Source organism: Chenopodium album, chromosome 1, assembly GCF_948465745.1.
Source record: "Chenopodium album chromosome 1, dcCheAlbu1.1, whole genome shotgun sequence".
Lineage (NCBI taxonomy): Eukaryota > Viridiplantae > Streptophyta > Magnoliopsida > Caryophyllales > Amaranthaceae > Chenopodium > Chenopodium album.
In genome coordinates, this window is record NC_137834.1 from 65,711 (window position 1) to 82,912 (window position 17,202).

Consider the following 17,202-nt stretch of genomic DNA (forward strand, 5'->3'; position numbering starts at 1 on the left):
CAATGGTACTAGGTACAAAACCTTAGGACTTGAAATTAAAACTGGTTGAAAACAAATCTAGTTTTAGTTTAACGTCTTTGGTTTTGGACTCACCGGGTGTAAATAAGTTATGATTCCAAATTTGGGTTCCCATAGTTTTAAGTTTTTTACTTACCTCACGTGAATGATCTTTTAGGATGGGATATAACGTTGAAAAGCACGTTCACTTACACTATGGCAAAATCATCACTGCATCACCAACTACCAAACTTCATGGTCAAACCATGAGACAAAAGGCAAAAACAAGCCCACCACATTTAAAACAAAATCAACACAAAACACCCATCATAAAAAGTACACAATGTTCCAAAGAAACGTACCCAAGTCCAACCCAAACCACCACCAGCAGCATCTTAACGTAGCAACACTACTTATTCTACTCAACCTTCTCATGGCTTCCTCCTATTCTCTATCCTGCACTCTCGCAGTCTCTCTCCTTCGCCCTCGCTTACGTCCTTCTTCACTCTTTCACCTTCGACACCTTTCTTCTTCTTCACGAAACTCTCCCAAACTTCTCCGCAAATCTTATCCTTGCCCTCTTTGGTCGTCTTCCTTCTCCTTCTGCCTCGACTCTTCTCGCCATCGCAGTACCTCAATTTCTCTCTCTTCGACCTCTTCCTCTTCTATGGCTACCACTGCCTCTTCGCCGATTGCTGCTGCTATTGACGAGTCTAATCCTTTGTTGGCGGAGTTTGATTTTCCGCCTTTCGATTCGGTTAAGCCTGAGCATGTTCGCCCTGGAATTCGCGCTGTTTTGAAGCAATTGGTAATTCTGATTATTTCATTTTGTTGATTTTGATTGTTTTTGGTGGTTTGATTTTTGATTGGTGTGATTTTGTATTGTAGGAGAGTGAATTGGATCAATTGGAAAAAAATGTTGAGTCGAAATGGGAGAAATTGGTGGATCCTTTGGAGAAGATTGTTGATAAATTGAGTGTTGTTTGGGGAATGGTGAATCATCTTAAGTCTGTTAAAGACTGCGCGGAACTTCGAACTGCTATCGAAGAAGTTCAGGTTAGATTAATTATGTTCGATTGTATATCAGTTTACCTGTTTTTGGTGTTATTTTTTGCATTTGGATTGCAGGTGGTCGATTTAGATAATGCTACTATTGACATATATAGTTTTATTATTGACACAACAATTTTTATAGGTTAATGTTGGAGTATAGTCTTATATATTTTACTGTAATTTTCTCCGTTTCGAGTTTATTGTTGTTGAGGTGGTCCTGCACACTGAGGAGGATGTTAGTTATTGTATACTCAGTACTCTATAATGCTACTAATAATGCATTAATATTTTTTAAGTGACGTATGATTTGCTAAAAGAATGATTGGTTAAATTGGTAGTTAGTGCAGATTTAAAGGCGTTAATGATGCTTAGGATAACGTACTGATATCTACTTGGGAAACTCTTCTAATGATGAAGTACTAACGACAGAACCTCATCTGTCGAATGTTTTCGAATATTTTCTAATAAAAGTTAAGGAAAATCAAGTATTCAACCACCTATAGGGAGATTTACAGTTTTATGTTTTTGGATACACAAGTAACAAGTTGGGTTTTAGGGTATCAGATATAAAGATAACACTCTCACACTCACAAACTAGATGAGTGGCTTTGGTATGACATTCTGATGGGATGTGAAATGTACATGGTCATTTGATATGTTTCAATGTTTGTATGCTCGTTGTCAAAATCTCTCTTCAAATGACATATTATTTCACTGGAACTGACTGATTGACTCATGTGCACTTGTTTTGTATGCCTTAGCATGCCATAGATTACTTGGGATGAAATTTTTAAATGCTTTGGCTCTTTGTAGTAGTCCACTAAGTTTACAATGTGTCCATGTGGTTTAAAATTACCTACACATTACTTTAATCATTGTGGGTCTCTGAATTTGGAGCTTTCACCATCCTTCAAAAGCAATCGTTTGATTTTTTTTTTCCTCTTTGGAATGTCGTTGTTCAATGGCTCTAAAGGATAGTACTGTAGCTCTTGTTGGTTCCCTTCTAAAGGATTTAGGCAGCCTTGGATGAGAGAGAAATAACTGGATGTCTCCCTCTTTTTTCCTTCATTTATCTGTGGTGCCTCTGCAATATTCCTGAAATTAGCTTCTGCTCTCAAATGCCTATCTCATGTCAGTTTCTTGATTGACTTTGGCCCGGAACAGCTGTAATGCATCCAAATTCTTTGCTTCAAAATGTATAGGGCCATCATTTTAATTCTTTCCCCTGGAAGAATCAATATTGCTTGAGTCATATATATTCTTAACTCTTAAGTCAGATAAGGTGAGTAAGAGTCCTGGGAAAATTTTATGAATTTAATCATTGTAAACCATGATTATTGCAAGAACAGAAGGGATAGATTATTTTTAAGCTGGGTTTACAGCTCCTTTATTTTGAAGGTGGGGAAAGTTCATGCTACTAAGCCATGATTAAGGTTTGTTTGGTGCTAACTTTCTTTATTTTTCTGTATGTTCAGCCTGAGAAGGTGAAATTTGAGCTTAGGTTGGGCCAAAGCAAGCCACTTTACAATGCATTCAAAGCTATTCAAGAATCCCCTGATTGGCCGAAGCTGAGTGAGCCTCGTAAAAGGATTGTTGAAAGTGAGTTTTTAAAGCTTGCAATTTCAGTTGAATCTTTAATTATAATAAGTAGCTTCAATTCAAAAGTATAAGTGACCTTTAGCGGGGGTGCAAAGTAGACCAAATCCATATTAAAATGTGTTTATCAAGGTACAGGCACATATTTGATGCTCCAATCCAGATCAAAATAATAATATGTACAACGGTATAAGACTATAAGTATATAGAATTCTTGCTTCAATTATTACAACCTCGTTCCATAAAGTTGGTTTCATTTTTCATTTTCGTTCGTTCCTTTGAGACATTGAGTTGGTTACGCTTCCCCTCTTATTGATCTGATGCTTCAATTATTACTACCTCATTCCTTAAAGTTGGTTTCATTTTCCATTTTGCCACTTTTACCCCACATATAACTCTCTGTTTTCTACTTTTTCTTACTATAATCCTCTTGTGACACTCTTTCCTATTTCTTCTTAGATGATCCTCACAATTTTATCTCTCTTACCTTTTCTTACATAGTGCTCACTTGTTACATGTTCTCTATCTCCTAACCACCTTGATATTTGTGCATAGTAATTGTAACTTACTTAAAACGAGCTGATGGAGTATTATACAAAGAAAAACTTTAATCTCCTAAAATCTCTTAATTATATATGTAATAAACGGAGTAATATAGCTATAGTACTGATCTTTTATTTTTATAGACTAAAATCCCTACTTTTTAGGGATCATTTAATTGGATCATTTTGAATGGGTTGGAATGGAGTTAGAATCCATTCCATCTAGTTTTTTGTTCGGTTGAGGTTTTTAGTATGAAATCTCATACCTAAGGGGTTCTAATTCCCCCATACCCATGGAATCTCATACCCACCCCTCCAAGATTCACAATCCATTCTATTAATGAAGAATAAAATCCATTCCAACACTAAAACCAAGCAACTTTGGAATAGTATGGGTTTTAGAATCCATTTCTCTCCGGTATGAGGTTCCATACCAACCCATTCCAACTTGATAAACCAAACATCCCCTTAAAAGTTTGAGAGAGCTCTTATAAATAGGGTGTGGATGTTTATACTCCTCAAAATGTTTGTTTCCATATTTTGCCCCATTTAAAAGTTTTAAAAACTCTTCTTTTTTCTTATTACTCGAAAAAATTGTAACCTCCATTAAGGCTAAATTAATCAGTTAATTATTCTTAAATAAAAAATTGTGTTTAGTTTAATTATATTCAAAGCTACTCTATATATCTTTTACTCTTTTCAATTTTCCATTAGTGTGGTTCCTTGTTTAGCTGACTCGTCTTAATAAGTACTTAAATGTATCAAACATTTATATTTCTTTGCCATGGATAATTTTTGCCGGCACATTGCAAAGTTACACAACATCCAATACATTTATCATCTTCAAGAAAATAGTTTTAAAGAAGGTAAAATCGACTAGAATAATCTAACTTTGCCTTATATGCCCAAAATAATCCCAATTTTGGATTATTTTTTAGTAATCCGAACTTTAATATGAATCTATAACCTATTTTGTAGGTAATTTTTTTACTCCCTTTGTGTTTTAATAAGTGTTACCGTATTTTAATAAGTGTTACACTTCTTTTTTGGCAAAATACTACATTTAAATATTATATCTCTTTTAAAACTACTACCTTTTTATTATATGTTTTCTCGTACATTTATTAACCCCACTATCTTTATTTTATCACTCTTTAATGCTCCAACTACTTCACTTACCTCTTATTTTATTTAAGTTAATTAAATTACCTAAAAATATGTGCCGATCAAAGTGTAACACTTATTAAAACACGGAAGGAGTAAAAAATTTAATTTACACGTGTCATTAGTCTCACTACGTGACTGGCAAAAAAATAAGATTTAATTTTAATTTTATTTTAAAAAACATGATTATTTGGTACTAATTAACACTTAACTATTGTTAAAAAAAAATTTACATTTAATTAACTAATTTAAAACTAAATAATTTTCAAAAGAATTAAAAAAAAGCAAATTGATGTTGAAAACCACTCCAACCATTAATACCAACGACCTAGCCATCTCCACCACCCTACCTCCTCTCTCCTCTGAGCCACCAACACCAAACCCGACCCAGTTACCTCCACCACTCTACCTCCCAAGCCCAACACCCACCTCTACCACAACCACCGTAACCAAAACATGCAATTATCGGTGCCCAAACTAGATGTGTCCCGCAAAAGCCACAACATTATCAACGATCTCTTTAGACCAAGAAACAGCAGCGGTGATGGTAGAAACCAATTTTGGGCGGCGTGTGGGAGTAGAGAAGAACCAACGGCGGCTGACTCAATGGTGGGCCGTTGGTTTTTAAGGGGTTTCGTGGGGGAGGAGGGTTGGTGGTCCAGAGTGAGAAGGCAGCGTGGGTGTAGGGGGTATGCATGCGGCCGAAGTTAGGGGATGGGGGTCGGGATGGCAGCGGAGAAAGTGGTTGGGGGCTTGGGCTGGTGTGATGGTTTACTTAATTAGTATTTAATTAATATTTTTTTTTTAATTTTTTTTTTATATATGTTTTATTTTTAATTTTTTTTGACCAATCATGTACCGACATGTGTCAAAGTTCGGATTATTTGAAGCAAATTCATATCAAAGTTCGGATTATTTAAAAATAATCCAAAGTTAGGTTTATTTTGGGCGAATGAGGCAAAGTTGAGATTCTAGTCAATTTTTCCTTTAAGAAATCCATGCTAATAGGTCCTCATTAGGGCCAATTGCAAAAACTCTTTCCAAAGGACAAGCTACAACGCAGGCATCATAACCCCTAGTAACACTAAATATACAACGAACTCTTTGTATAAATGACTGATATTACTGTCATGGACCATTGCAATCTAAAAAGTTCAAAACTTTGAAATTCCTGTTTCCATTTCATATTATTTCACTAATTTCTCTAGGCACGTTTGTCAATGCATGATTTCAAACATTGATATCTTCAATTATCCATTGGCAAAAACTGTAAAAAGTTGATATTTGGAAAAAATACATTGTGACTATAACAAGACCCCATATGACTTTTTTTTCTCAAGTATTAATTATAAAGGGAAGTCACGGTAACTTTTGTAATTTGTAAATACTGTAGAAGTCAAAATATGTCAGCTAATAGTTAATGGAGGTAGGAGATACGAATTAACTTGGCCTATCTCTTTATTCAAAGGTTGGATTTTGATTATTATATTGTCCTTATTGTTTTGCCCCTGCGCTCTCTGATTCCAGATCAATTGAAGGAGGCTGTTCTCAGTGGTGTTTCTCTCGAAGATGACAAGCGTGACCAATTTAATAAAATTCAGCAGGTACGCTTTCTTCCTTGTTTCTCTATCCTTCTTTCCCTTTTATCGTTTACATTGTTTGGAGACCTTAAATTTTTTAAGGGCAGTTGGGGTCAGGGTATAGGGTTGCAGGAGGTCATTATACTGAGTATTTGAGGGCTGTCTGTCCTGCATTGCATAATTTTACTAATATTTTGTCTTCTCTGTATTTCATTCATAATTTTGTGTAGTACTGTTCTGTTTACTTTCCTTGTCATTACTACTGTTTATATTTATAATTCATTATGTATTCATGACTGTCTTGCATCACCTTTTGTAGAACAGAGTTTATATCTAGAAGTCGCTCATCATTTGCATGAAAGATTAATTTACGATTCCTAAACCTTGGACTGCATATTCATTCATTAAAGAGCTGGTGAACTTTACACCAGTCTAGTTGTGTCCAGAGCTGCTGATCCTAGCCGCCATGAAACATCTTTGCATCCTTCATATTTTGTTTACTCCTTTTTCCACTTTGCTGCTTGAATGTTCCCCTTTGATCAATTTAAGTGCAAGTTTGTAACCTGTCTCGAGGGAATATGTGTCCAGAGCTGCTGGCCTTGCCGTCACGAAACATCTTTCCGTCCTTCATATTTTGTTTATTCCTTTTTCCACTTTACTGCTTGAATTTTTCCCTTTGATCAATTTAAGTGCAAGTTTGTAGCCTGTCTCGAGAGCATATCTCTCATGTTTGATCTTCTTTGTTTTCTTTTATTGTTGATAAAACCTCTTACAACATTTTGTTTGTCTATGCTCGTAGTTGTATCTTGTTAATTTTATCTATGCAATTTGATTGCAGGAATTGCAAAGACTATCTCAAAAGTTTGAGGAGAATGTTTTGGATGCAACGAAGAAATTTGAAAAATTAGTGACCGACCCAAAAGAAATTGAAGGATTGCCTGCCACTGCTTTGGGATTGGCTGCTCAAACAGCTGTGTCCAAGGTATTTTGACTGGGCACTACTATATGAAAACAAGTTTTATAATTGTCCTTTGTAGTCTATTAAATGTTGGAGCTTTCTTACTATGCGGTCTTTTATTGACACAAACTAGATTTATCTTACATCTTTTATAATTGATTTTAGGGTCATGAAAATGCTACTGCTGACAATGGCCCATGGATTATTACATTAGATGCTCCAAGCTTCATGCCTGTTATGCAACATGCTCGAAATCGTGCTTTACGTGAGGAAGTATACAGGGCTTATGTGACACGTGCTTCGAGTGGTGACCTTGATAATACTGAAATTATCAACCAAATATTAAAGCTTCGGTTGGAGAAGGCAAAGCTTCTTGGATACAATAATTATGCCGAGGTAATTATTATTCAAGAAATGTCCATAGTTTTTTGGTATCCTTTGGACTTATTGAGGTTCATTCTTATAGGTGAGTATGGCTATGAAAATGGCAACTGTTGATAAAGCAGAAGAACTCCTAGAAAAGCTTCGTGTTGCATCTTGGAATTCTGCTATTCAAGGTAATTTTTGGAAATGAATTCGTTGTTGTAACTTGTTATGTTATAAATATAACACCATTATGCGGTTTGCTCACTTTTTCGTTTGTACTTTACACATAACTAACAAATATATGTTTACAAAGTTGTCGCTGTGAAATTTATGGATTCTAATTCTTGTAAGCAAGTCTTTGTGACATTTGAATTTCTTCATTTATATCAATATAGTACGGTATTAGTACCCCATCAACTGCATTAAAGTTCGGAAAATTTGTCAAAAATAACACCACCTTTAAGCGGTCTTCCCTAAATAACACCACCTTTTGATTATTCCACAATAACACCACCTTTGACACACATTTGCCAAAAATGAAACGTAACTTGTTGGTAACCTGTTAAAAAGGTTACTAGTGACACATGTCACAATATCATTAGTCAATTTTTTTAAGATATTTTTTTTAAAAAAAAACTAAAAAAAAAAAAAAACAATACTTAAAATTAAAAATAAATAAATAATATAAAAAAAACCCTCCCTCCTTGGCAGCCACCCCACCGTTGGGCCTCCCCATAACCGCCGGCGGCCAGAGCCCTAAAATCCTACCCCGGCGTCGGCGACACCTCTCCTAACCCCGACCACCAGTTCCTTCCACTGAACCACCTTCCCCCCGCCCTAAAACCCTCCTCATTCACCTCAAAAACCCTCCTCCCTCCCCTCGAAAACGCTCCTCTCCCCACCGGCCGGCGCCAAACCACCTCCACTATTCCGGCGAACCAATTTCACCCTTCTAACAACCGTCTCCACCCCCTTCCCCCCTTGAATCACCACCCCCTTCCCCCCTTGAATCACCACCCGAAACTTTAACCCCAAATTGTTGTGGTGGTTTTTGTTTCCCGAATCACCACCCCCCCATCAAACTTTAACCCCAAACTTTAAGCCCTCGGATTTGTTTCTTGATGTTCGAGAAAGAGGGGGGGGGGTGCTGCAAAAGTGTCGGGAAGGGGAGGAGGTTGCAGGAAAGTGGAGGGGGTGCCGAAAATGGGGTCGGGAAGGAAGGGGTGTCGAAAATGGGGTCCGGAAGGAAAGGGGTGTCGGAAAAGGGGTCAGGAGGGGGAGGGGTGCCGGAAATTGGGAAGGGGGCCGGGGGGAGGGTGGTTTCAGGTGGGGGGTGGTGGAGGCCGGTGCAAGGGGGTGGGAAGAGGGTTTTATTTTTTGTTTTTTTTTAGTTTATAGTTTTTTTTTGATTTTTTTAAAAATAAAACTGACAAATCATACTAGGACACGTGTCCCAGGGTAACCTATAAAATAGGTGACCGCTTTTTTGTTTTATTTTTGGCAGATGTGTGTCAAAGGTGAAGTTATTGTGGAATAATCAAAAGGTGGTGTTATTTAGGGAAGACCGTTTAAAGGTGGTGTTATTTTTGACAAATTTTCCTTAAAGTTCTGGTTTTATACTTTCCTTTTATTACTATGAAGTTACATAACAATAAAAATAAAATGTTCTCGAAGGTCACATTGTTCATTAAATTAGTATTCTCTTCTTTTTTTTTTTTCTTCATTTTCCACCAACCTCTCTACATGGGAATGTCACCCTCTTTAGTCACCTCTTCATTCTATTTTTTTTTTTTTTTCTAGGAAGGGGTGTGACTAGAATGACTTTCATCTTATACCTGTTATGTGTAATTCCAATCACATGTGCAAAATCATGAACATCAAATATCATATAAATGTTGTCATTAAATACAAATCTATTTATCTTAGAAAATTTACACACCACTCGTTTCATTATCATTGAAGTTTGATGATTGTTTTTTTATTTAAACAGCTTTAAGCACGGAGAATTTTAATCAAATTTTTTTTCTTTGATATTTGGATTTTTCTTCCTAGTTTTTAAACTGATATAATTTAAAACTTTTTTTTTCCTTCTTTTTGCTTATATCCATGTTCTTTTCCGTTGAAATTGTACACAATAATACACAAGTACTAAATGCAGGATTGATAAATGACACTGAAGAACTCAAATGACAAAGATGCCCATTAAATAATTATAACCTCAATCTATTTCCTCCTACAATCCTACTGTATCTCCTTTTATTCTCAAACCGGGAGTGAATAAATTAAACCAACAACGAGCTTTCTCCATTGTCCTACAATATTGTTGCTTAAGATTTTAAATTCATGTTTTGTGTTGTGGATCTCCAATATTGGTTTCTTCCTCTTGCTTTTCTGATGTAGACGTTGTTTTAATACTAGATGCTCAAAAATAAAAATAAAATAATTAGAAGAATAAAAAATCAATTACTGGTACTCTACTGGCCACGGGATACGGTAGCTTTGGCCTTGGTTTGCCTTCTCTATCCATTAATCGCTACCACCTACCGGATATGAGTACTGGTAGTTGTCAATTACGGCAAGAGACAATGCTGCCCATGAATAATTTTTAAATGAATCTTTAATTATGTTGTCTTTTTATGAATTTGAGGTAGCTAATATCATGATTATTTTCATGATTTGATATTTTGATATAACTGTATCATCATGAAATGATTCAAATAGGATGAAAGGTAAAGATATTTGGAGCTGTTGTAGTTATTAGATTTTAAAGTGATAATAAATTTATTAAATATGGGTAGCTTTGGAAGTATAAGATTTAATTAAATTTTAAGCTGTCCTGCATTCAGGTAAAATTTAATCTACATTCAATACCTATCAAATTTATCATAACTATTTGTAATTACATTATTTAGGTTTTTGAAACAAGAGAAATATTAATTTTAAATTTCTGATTTAACTGTACATTAATAAGATAAACATCACAAAGTAAAACTATCAATTTCTCTCTATCTCTTTTTTTTCTTCTTTTAATGTTTTGTAGATTAACACATTTCAATTTTTCCTTTTTTCTTCTTCTTTTTAAACATTTATTGTATAAAAAATTTCAAATTAATAATTTTGCTTTTACTTTTAAAAAACCAAGTAGTGGAATTGCAAATAATTATGATAACTTTAACGGGTATCAACCTCTTATTAATGTACATAATTTCAAGGTAGTTGAAGATGGATAAAAGTGAAGATGGAGGGTAAGAAAACATTAAGCTACATCAGCCATGTCACTCGACAGAAAATTGCTGGTGTGAAAGTATTAACAGAGAAATAATATGCAATGGACTCAAGCTTGCTGGACTCACATACACAATTAACACAGAAAACAGAGTGATAAGATTGAATCTTTGATTGAAATTTTTTAAAACGGGGGTTTGTACAAGCTAGCAACCTTATGCTGCCAGTCTCTATTTGTGATTTTAGGTCACCACTCTCAAAATAGACTCTCCTAAGGATTCACTTCAAAAATATGTCTGCCTCTTCCTTTCCCCTCTCTTTATTTATAATAAAACAAAAGACTATTAGCCTAATAATACCAGAATACCCATAATGCCCCTCCTTAGGTTAAGTGTATTGTATATAATTGTCTAACAATGTTTAACTCTTGAAAAAAGTAGTAATCACCAAAATTAAGCAACAATTACATGAGTGATGAGTAATTTATTTAATTATTTTTTTAATGGTAAAATGATGTTTGTGTATAATGGCAGCTCGTACATGACATTTTTTTGAAGTAAGATCCATTAAAAAAGATTTTGTTAGCAAATCGTTGGAGTAAATAATTATAAGTAATAATAAAAAACCTTGTGATAATTGTTTGATGGCTAGAATGTTGCTGGTTGATTTAGGGCTTTCTTCCTACTCCTGTTGGTATTCAGCTTCAAATAAAGTATTTTCAAATGCAGTCCTTCAAATGTTAGTGTAATATCTGGCACTTTGATAACTTTTGTGTGCATCTTCATTCTCATTTTCTTATGGAGTGAACTATGGGATTATCTATAATTTCATTCTACATTAGAGCACATTTGTTGGTTTTTCAGATTTGGAAGACATAAAAGGTTTCTCCAAGCAGCAGGGTGCTGCCGAGGCTGACAACATGACCCATTGGGATATTAGCTTTTGGAGTGAAAGGCTTCGTGAATCAAAGTATGATATAAATGAGGTTGGCTTCCTTCTTGTGAATCTCTATCTGTGTTCTCTCTCTTTTATTTTTTATTTTTTTAAAATTTTTTTTTTAATTTTTTTTTTTTATTTTGGTGTCTTAGTGGGCATACTCATATCTTCATTTGTCTTATGTCCTCTATGGTGTGTAATGAGAACTTGAATTAAATTGTTCTGTATTGTGAGGTACTTCTAGACCTTAAGTGTGTTTCAGTACTTCCATTTTCATATAAATATGTGTACCAACCATTGTCTTTTGGAACTTTCATTGTGGATTTGGTTATCACTTATCAACAAGGGGAATCTGAGCTGTTTCTTTATTGCACTGCTTCAAATATTGTTTTGATATTATATTCTGGTGTAGTAGTCCAATCTTTTTTAGACAATATATTATGCTGTAGTGATTTGAGCATTTATTATTATTGTTATTGTTATTGTTGTTATTGTTATTGTAATCTTTGGTAGCTGGCACTTTTTGATTGGATAAAAGGGGGTACAATTAGTCAATTATGTATGAATGTATGATGGTTTTTAAATTTGTTTTTGTAGGAGGAGCTACGTCCGTACTTTTCATTGCCAAAGGTGATGGATGGCTTATTTTCCCTTGCAAAGAAGTTATTTGGGATTGATATTGAGCCTGCTGATGGTCTAGCTCCAGTAAGGCTTATCTTTACAGTACTTTGTAACCTGCAAACTGTTATCTTGTAAGGATTCTAACGATATGTTGGTCATAGGTGTGGAACAAAGATGTTAGATTCTATTGTGTCAAGGATTCCTCAGGTTCTCCTGTATCATACTTTTATTTTGATCCATACTCTCGTCCCTCAGAAAAAAGAGGTGGTGCGTGGATGGATGAGGTTTTTTCTCGAAGTCGTGTTTTGTCTCGTGATGGTTCCTCTGTAAGGTTGCCTGTTGCACATATGGTTTGCAATCAAACTCCACCTTTTGGTGACAAGCCAAGCCTTATGACATTCCGTGAAGTAAGTTCAACGTCCTTAGTCAATTCAAGTTTGTGGTACATCATATTGTTAACTGTCTAGGAATGTGTGCATATATAAACCATTCTGCTAAATAAAGGAGTTAGTGTCATGATTAAACATTTAATCAGAAGATAACATTAATGTAGTAACTGACATAAAAAAATAAAATTATTTGCACTTTTTACACTTTTCACACACTCGTCTTCAAATACATGTAATTTATATATTTAAATAATATAGTCATGTTGTGTCTTGTTATATTCATTCTAGTATGTAATTCAACCTTTTACAATATTTACCTTAATATCAATCAATCAAAGCCTTAATCCCATAGGTGGGATTGACTACATGAACCAAAAGTGATTATTCCGTGTAGTCACCAACAAAAATCTTCCTCCCCCATCCCTTACGATCCAATGCCTCATCCTCATGCAAATTTATATGCTTTATATCCTTCCTAACTAATTCCAACCAAGTCATTTTTGGTCTATCTCTCTCTTTCGTTTAACCCCTTTATGGTCCCACTCTTCGTATCGATGCACCCTCGGGTCTCCGTCTTACATGTCCAAACCAACGCAAGCGATTTTTTCTTAGTTTGTCTGCAATGCTTGCCACCCCTACTTTCTTGCGAATAATCTCATTTTTTTTTTTCTATCTCTTAAAGTGTTCCTGCACATCCACCTTAACATGCGCATTTCCGTAACTTTAATCTTTTTAATGCGCATTTCCCCAATAGAGCAATACTGGTCTTATGGCAGTCTCGTAGAATTTTCCCTTCAATTGTAAGGGAATGCTCTTAAAGTGGCCGCTCTCCATTTAAGCCACCCTGACTTAATTCTGTCTACGTCACCATTTTCATGGATGTTCGACCCAAGATATTTAAAACATTCATTTATGGTCAAATTCTTTCCATCCAAACTCACTACATTATCACTTGTCTCCATTTGAGTACCAAAGTGGCATACCAAATATTCGGTCTTACTGTGACTTAGCTTAAACCCTCTTTGCTCCATTGCTCCAAATGAGAATTAATCCCATCTTTAGTTTCATCCACCAAGTCAATATCATCGGCAAACGACAAACACCATGGAACCTCATCTTGAATTGGTGTACTTACTTCATCTAGCACCGTTGCAAAAAGAAAATGGCTTAATGTAGATTCGGTGCAATCCAATTGTAATAGGGAAATCTTTTGTCAACCCTCCACATGTCCACACATTTGTTGACACATCTCAATATTCCTTAACCAGGTCCACGCACCTTCGTGAGATACCTTTCTTCGACATTGCCCACCAAACTACCTCTCTTGGGACCTTCTCTAGGCTAATAAAGACCTTTTGAAGACCCTTTTTCTTTACCCTATAAAACTCCATCATTTGTCTTATAAAATGGATTGCTTCCATAGTAGATCTCTATTCATAAAACCAAATCGGTTATTTGAAATGCTAGTGCATGCCCTCAACCTATGCTCAATCACTCTTTCCCACAACTTCATACCGTGGCTAATAATATAACTAAAAAAAAAAAAAAAACCGAAGGTAGAAAATATGCATTGGGATGCATAAATGTATGAAATTACATTATAACCAATACTTCATTTCTTTTTTCTTGCAACTCTTTAAAAATTATGCAGTACTTATATACTCTGCTTTGACTAGCTTTGATTATTTAAAGTTAAGGAAAATATTCATATTATCTTTGTTATTATTATTAATTTTAATACTTATCGACAATTCAAAGTATTATTAGTTGAAATAATGCATTGATAAACGTGAAATGAAAATAGTTGCAAGTTATAAAAAATAGAGAGTAAAAATTTGAAGGGAGAAACAACCACATTAATTAACATAACTTTAATCAATTAATCTGTATTTATTTTCCCGATGAAGATACTAATTATTATACTAACTCCATTTTTTTTAGTTAACACGTATTCCTTTTTGGGAAGTTTTTATTTAGTTGAAACGTTTCTATTTTAGGTAAGTCTTATTAATCAAAATGTCAATTTCAACCTCACCAATTTCCTTAACTCATCCCCTCCTCCCTTTAGCTAAGAGTCCGATTTAATTTCTTACACCTCTTTTATCTTCCCCATTACTCCACCACCTCCATCATCAACTTCATCGTCTTTAGACCATCACCGTCACAACAACCACCACGTCTTCTTTGTCCTCTTTTCCTTGTAACATACCCAATTTACCAAAGAAAACCCCATTAAAAGACCCCAGAGCTTCTCCTAGGTTGCTTCCCGCAACTCCGCCCAACCACCACCGCTACACCACTTGCCCTGCCACCATAACCTCGCCTCGCCGACCATGACACCGTAAAGGATAAACCAATAAAACCTTCAATTGTAGATATCTACTTGTATATGACATTTTTCAGCTAGCTAATTTGTGCCTTTTTGTTTTAGTTGCTAGAAGAAATTGGAAAGATAAAAAAGTAGGTGGTTTGGAGGTGCAGAAGTAGAGGAGAAGAGAGAATGATGGTGAATGGTAATGATGTGAGAGAAATAGTGTAATTGTTATGGGTGAATCCGTGGGTGGGTAGGGTAGGTATAAGAGTAATTTTGTCTTTAACTTTTCTTTCCCACTTCTTAATATGTGTGCCAAAATGAAACGTGTCAACTAAATAGAAACGACGCCAAAATGAAACGCGTCAACTAAATAGAAACGAAGGAATTATTATAGAAAAAAAAGAATGAAGATGTAATCCACAAATATTTTAGAACATGTACAAAACCTAAACCTGGCTATGGATTTGATGTTTCAACCACTCTGCTAGGTAGGATTACTTATTATTCTATTACTTATTATTCAGTACTCTTTGGTTCGTGAATTACCTATATATATGTTAAATAAGCATAAGAAAAATTTGTGAGAAAGGACCTTTTAAAATGACTTGTTTGTGAGAAAAGAGCTTATATAAAAAAAGTGGCAGTTTGGGACCTTACTTCCAAAAAAAAAATATTGTGAGATGGGACCTTATTTGTATAATAATTGGGAGCAGGCCCTTGGCAACTCCTTCAAGAATACTCCATTGGTGCCATGCTTGGTGAAATAGGTGTTAAGGGTTGTGATGTGATTTGGGTTATAAAATTGTTGTTGTGGTTGGCCATTATCTCATGTTGTGGGTATGTGAACTTGATCGGAAGCTCTTTTATTTGTCATTGTATAATCTCAAGTAAGCTGGATTCACATGGTATTGAGTACATGGTTTTTTATTATAAAAAGCTTTAGCTTTAATGTAGAACTTGTCAATTTCCTATTTTCTTTTCTTTTGCAAACTTCAATTTTAGTTGTATATGTGTATTTGATGTTGGGGAGGGGGTGAGGGGGGGGGGGGTTTGAGGGAATCAACACTTTGTACTAGGAGTACTTCAATTATATTTGTTAGCTGTATTGGGTTATGGTGATTTTTATCATGCACTTTTGAGTACTCCGTGCCAATTGACCGGATTGGTAAATAAAAAGACCACATCAACAATTTGATTAAAAAAAAAATAACTTAATCGACAATTTGGTAAAAAAAACTAATCCCAAGTGACAATAAAAATAATCTTAAGCGACTTTAAGACCAAAAAATCTAATTTTTTTGACAAACCGTTCAAAAATCCTAATTTAATTGGTTATTGTGTTTTCAAATGTACTTTTCCCATTTTAAAATTTTGAATTAATATTTCTTCCTCTTTTTATTTTGCTAAATCCCGATACCAAATTTATTTGCAACTCCTTTTTTTTAAGAGAAAAAACAAATTGTTAATAAGGAGTATGAAAATTAAGTGAAAACAAATATTTAAATATATTTTTATTCAAATTGTTATTTCCTTAAAAGGGGTTGGAAAATTAGGTGGGAAAATTACACACACACACACACACACACATATATATATATATTAAAAAACCTACGAAAAACGAACTAAATTAAGCATTCGCAAGTATTTTGTTGGAAATTTTTTTACTTTTTTGGGTAATTGTTGCCTGACCTTATTTTTTATTTTACCAAATTGTCGTTTCGGGTTTGACTTTTTTTTTACCAAATTGTCACCGGAGTTTTTTTTTTTTTATTTTTTTTATTTTTTTTATTAATACCAAATTGTTGTTAATGACCTTTTTTATCTATCAATCTGGTCAATTGGCCACTTCTGGATGAAACTCTTGATGAACTTTTCCCGTTCTTAGTTATGTGTGCGAACATAGAAATAAAATGACCATAGTTTTTGACATTTTGGCATCACTTAAGTTTGTTAGATTCTTTGGTTTTGTTTAAAAAGGTAGATACAAAATGTCCATAATTTTTTGCATTCACTAAATCTTGGTATATTCTTTATTTGTTTTGGAAATTGGTAAATAAAATGACACAATTTTTGAAATTTAAAAAATAAAATAAATATTGCTTGGTATAAGCCTGTTTCTTCTATTATTCAAGACTCTTTATAGTGGGGGCTTCTGTATGATACCTGTGCTGCTTGGAGGTGGAGATATAGGGAAAAGTTACCCACCTTACCTTAGTCAAAGTTTATTACTACCTCTGTTTTTTATTAGTTGACACGTTTTGATTTTAGCACTATTCACACATCTCCCTTTGACTATGTTTTGTGATTTATATGTAAGGAAAAATATAGTCAAGTGTGATCTTGTTAGATTTGTCACAATGTATATTTTCATAATATTAACTTTTTATAATTTTTACTTATCGGTAATTAAAGATATTAATGATTTAATTTGTGCATTGGCAAACTTGACTAACGAAACGTG

At 34.4% G+C, this 17,202-nt stretch overlaps 1 protein-coding gene across 1 annotated transcript in view; it reads left to right on the forward strand.

The window, feature by feature from the left end:
* Positions 1-325: 325 nt before the first annotated feature.
* LOC145638878 (putative cytosolic oligopeptidase A) overlaps positions 326-17,202 on the forward strand; it is a 29,915-nt gene continuing 13,038 nt past the window's right edge. The window contains exons 1-10 of the mRNA XM_081689936.1: positions 326-805; positions 886-1,053; positions 2,526-2,649; positions 5,880-5,956; positions 6,771-6,914; positions 7,056-7,286; positions 7,357-7,447; positions 11,345-11,466; positions 12,015-12,122; positions 12,200-12,445. Coding sequence (XP_081546062.1) covers positions 341-805; positions 886-1,053; positions 2,526-2,649; positions 5,880-5,956; positions 6,771-6,914; positions 7,056-7,286; positions 7,357-7,447; positions 11,345-11,466; positions 12,015-12,122; positions 12,200-12,445 — 1,776 coding nt within the window. The 5' untranslated portion in view covers positions 326-340. The remainder of the gene's footprint in view (positions 806-885; positions 1,054-2,525; positions 2,650-5,879; positions 5,957-6,770; positions 6,915-7,055; positions 7,287-7,356; positions 7,448-11,344; positions 11,467-12,014; positions 12,123-12,199; positions 12,446-17,202) is intronic.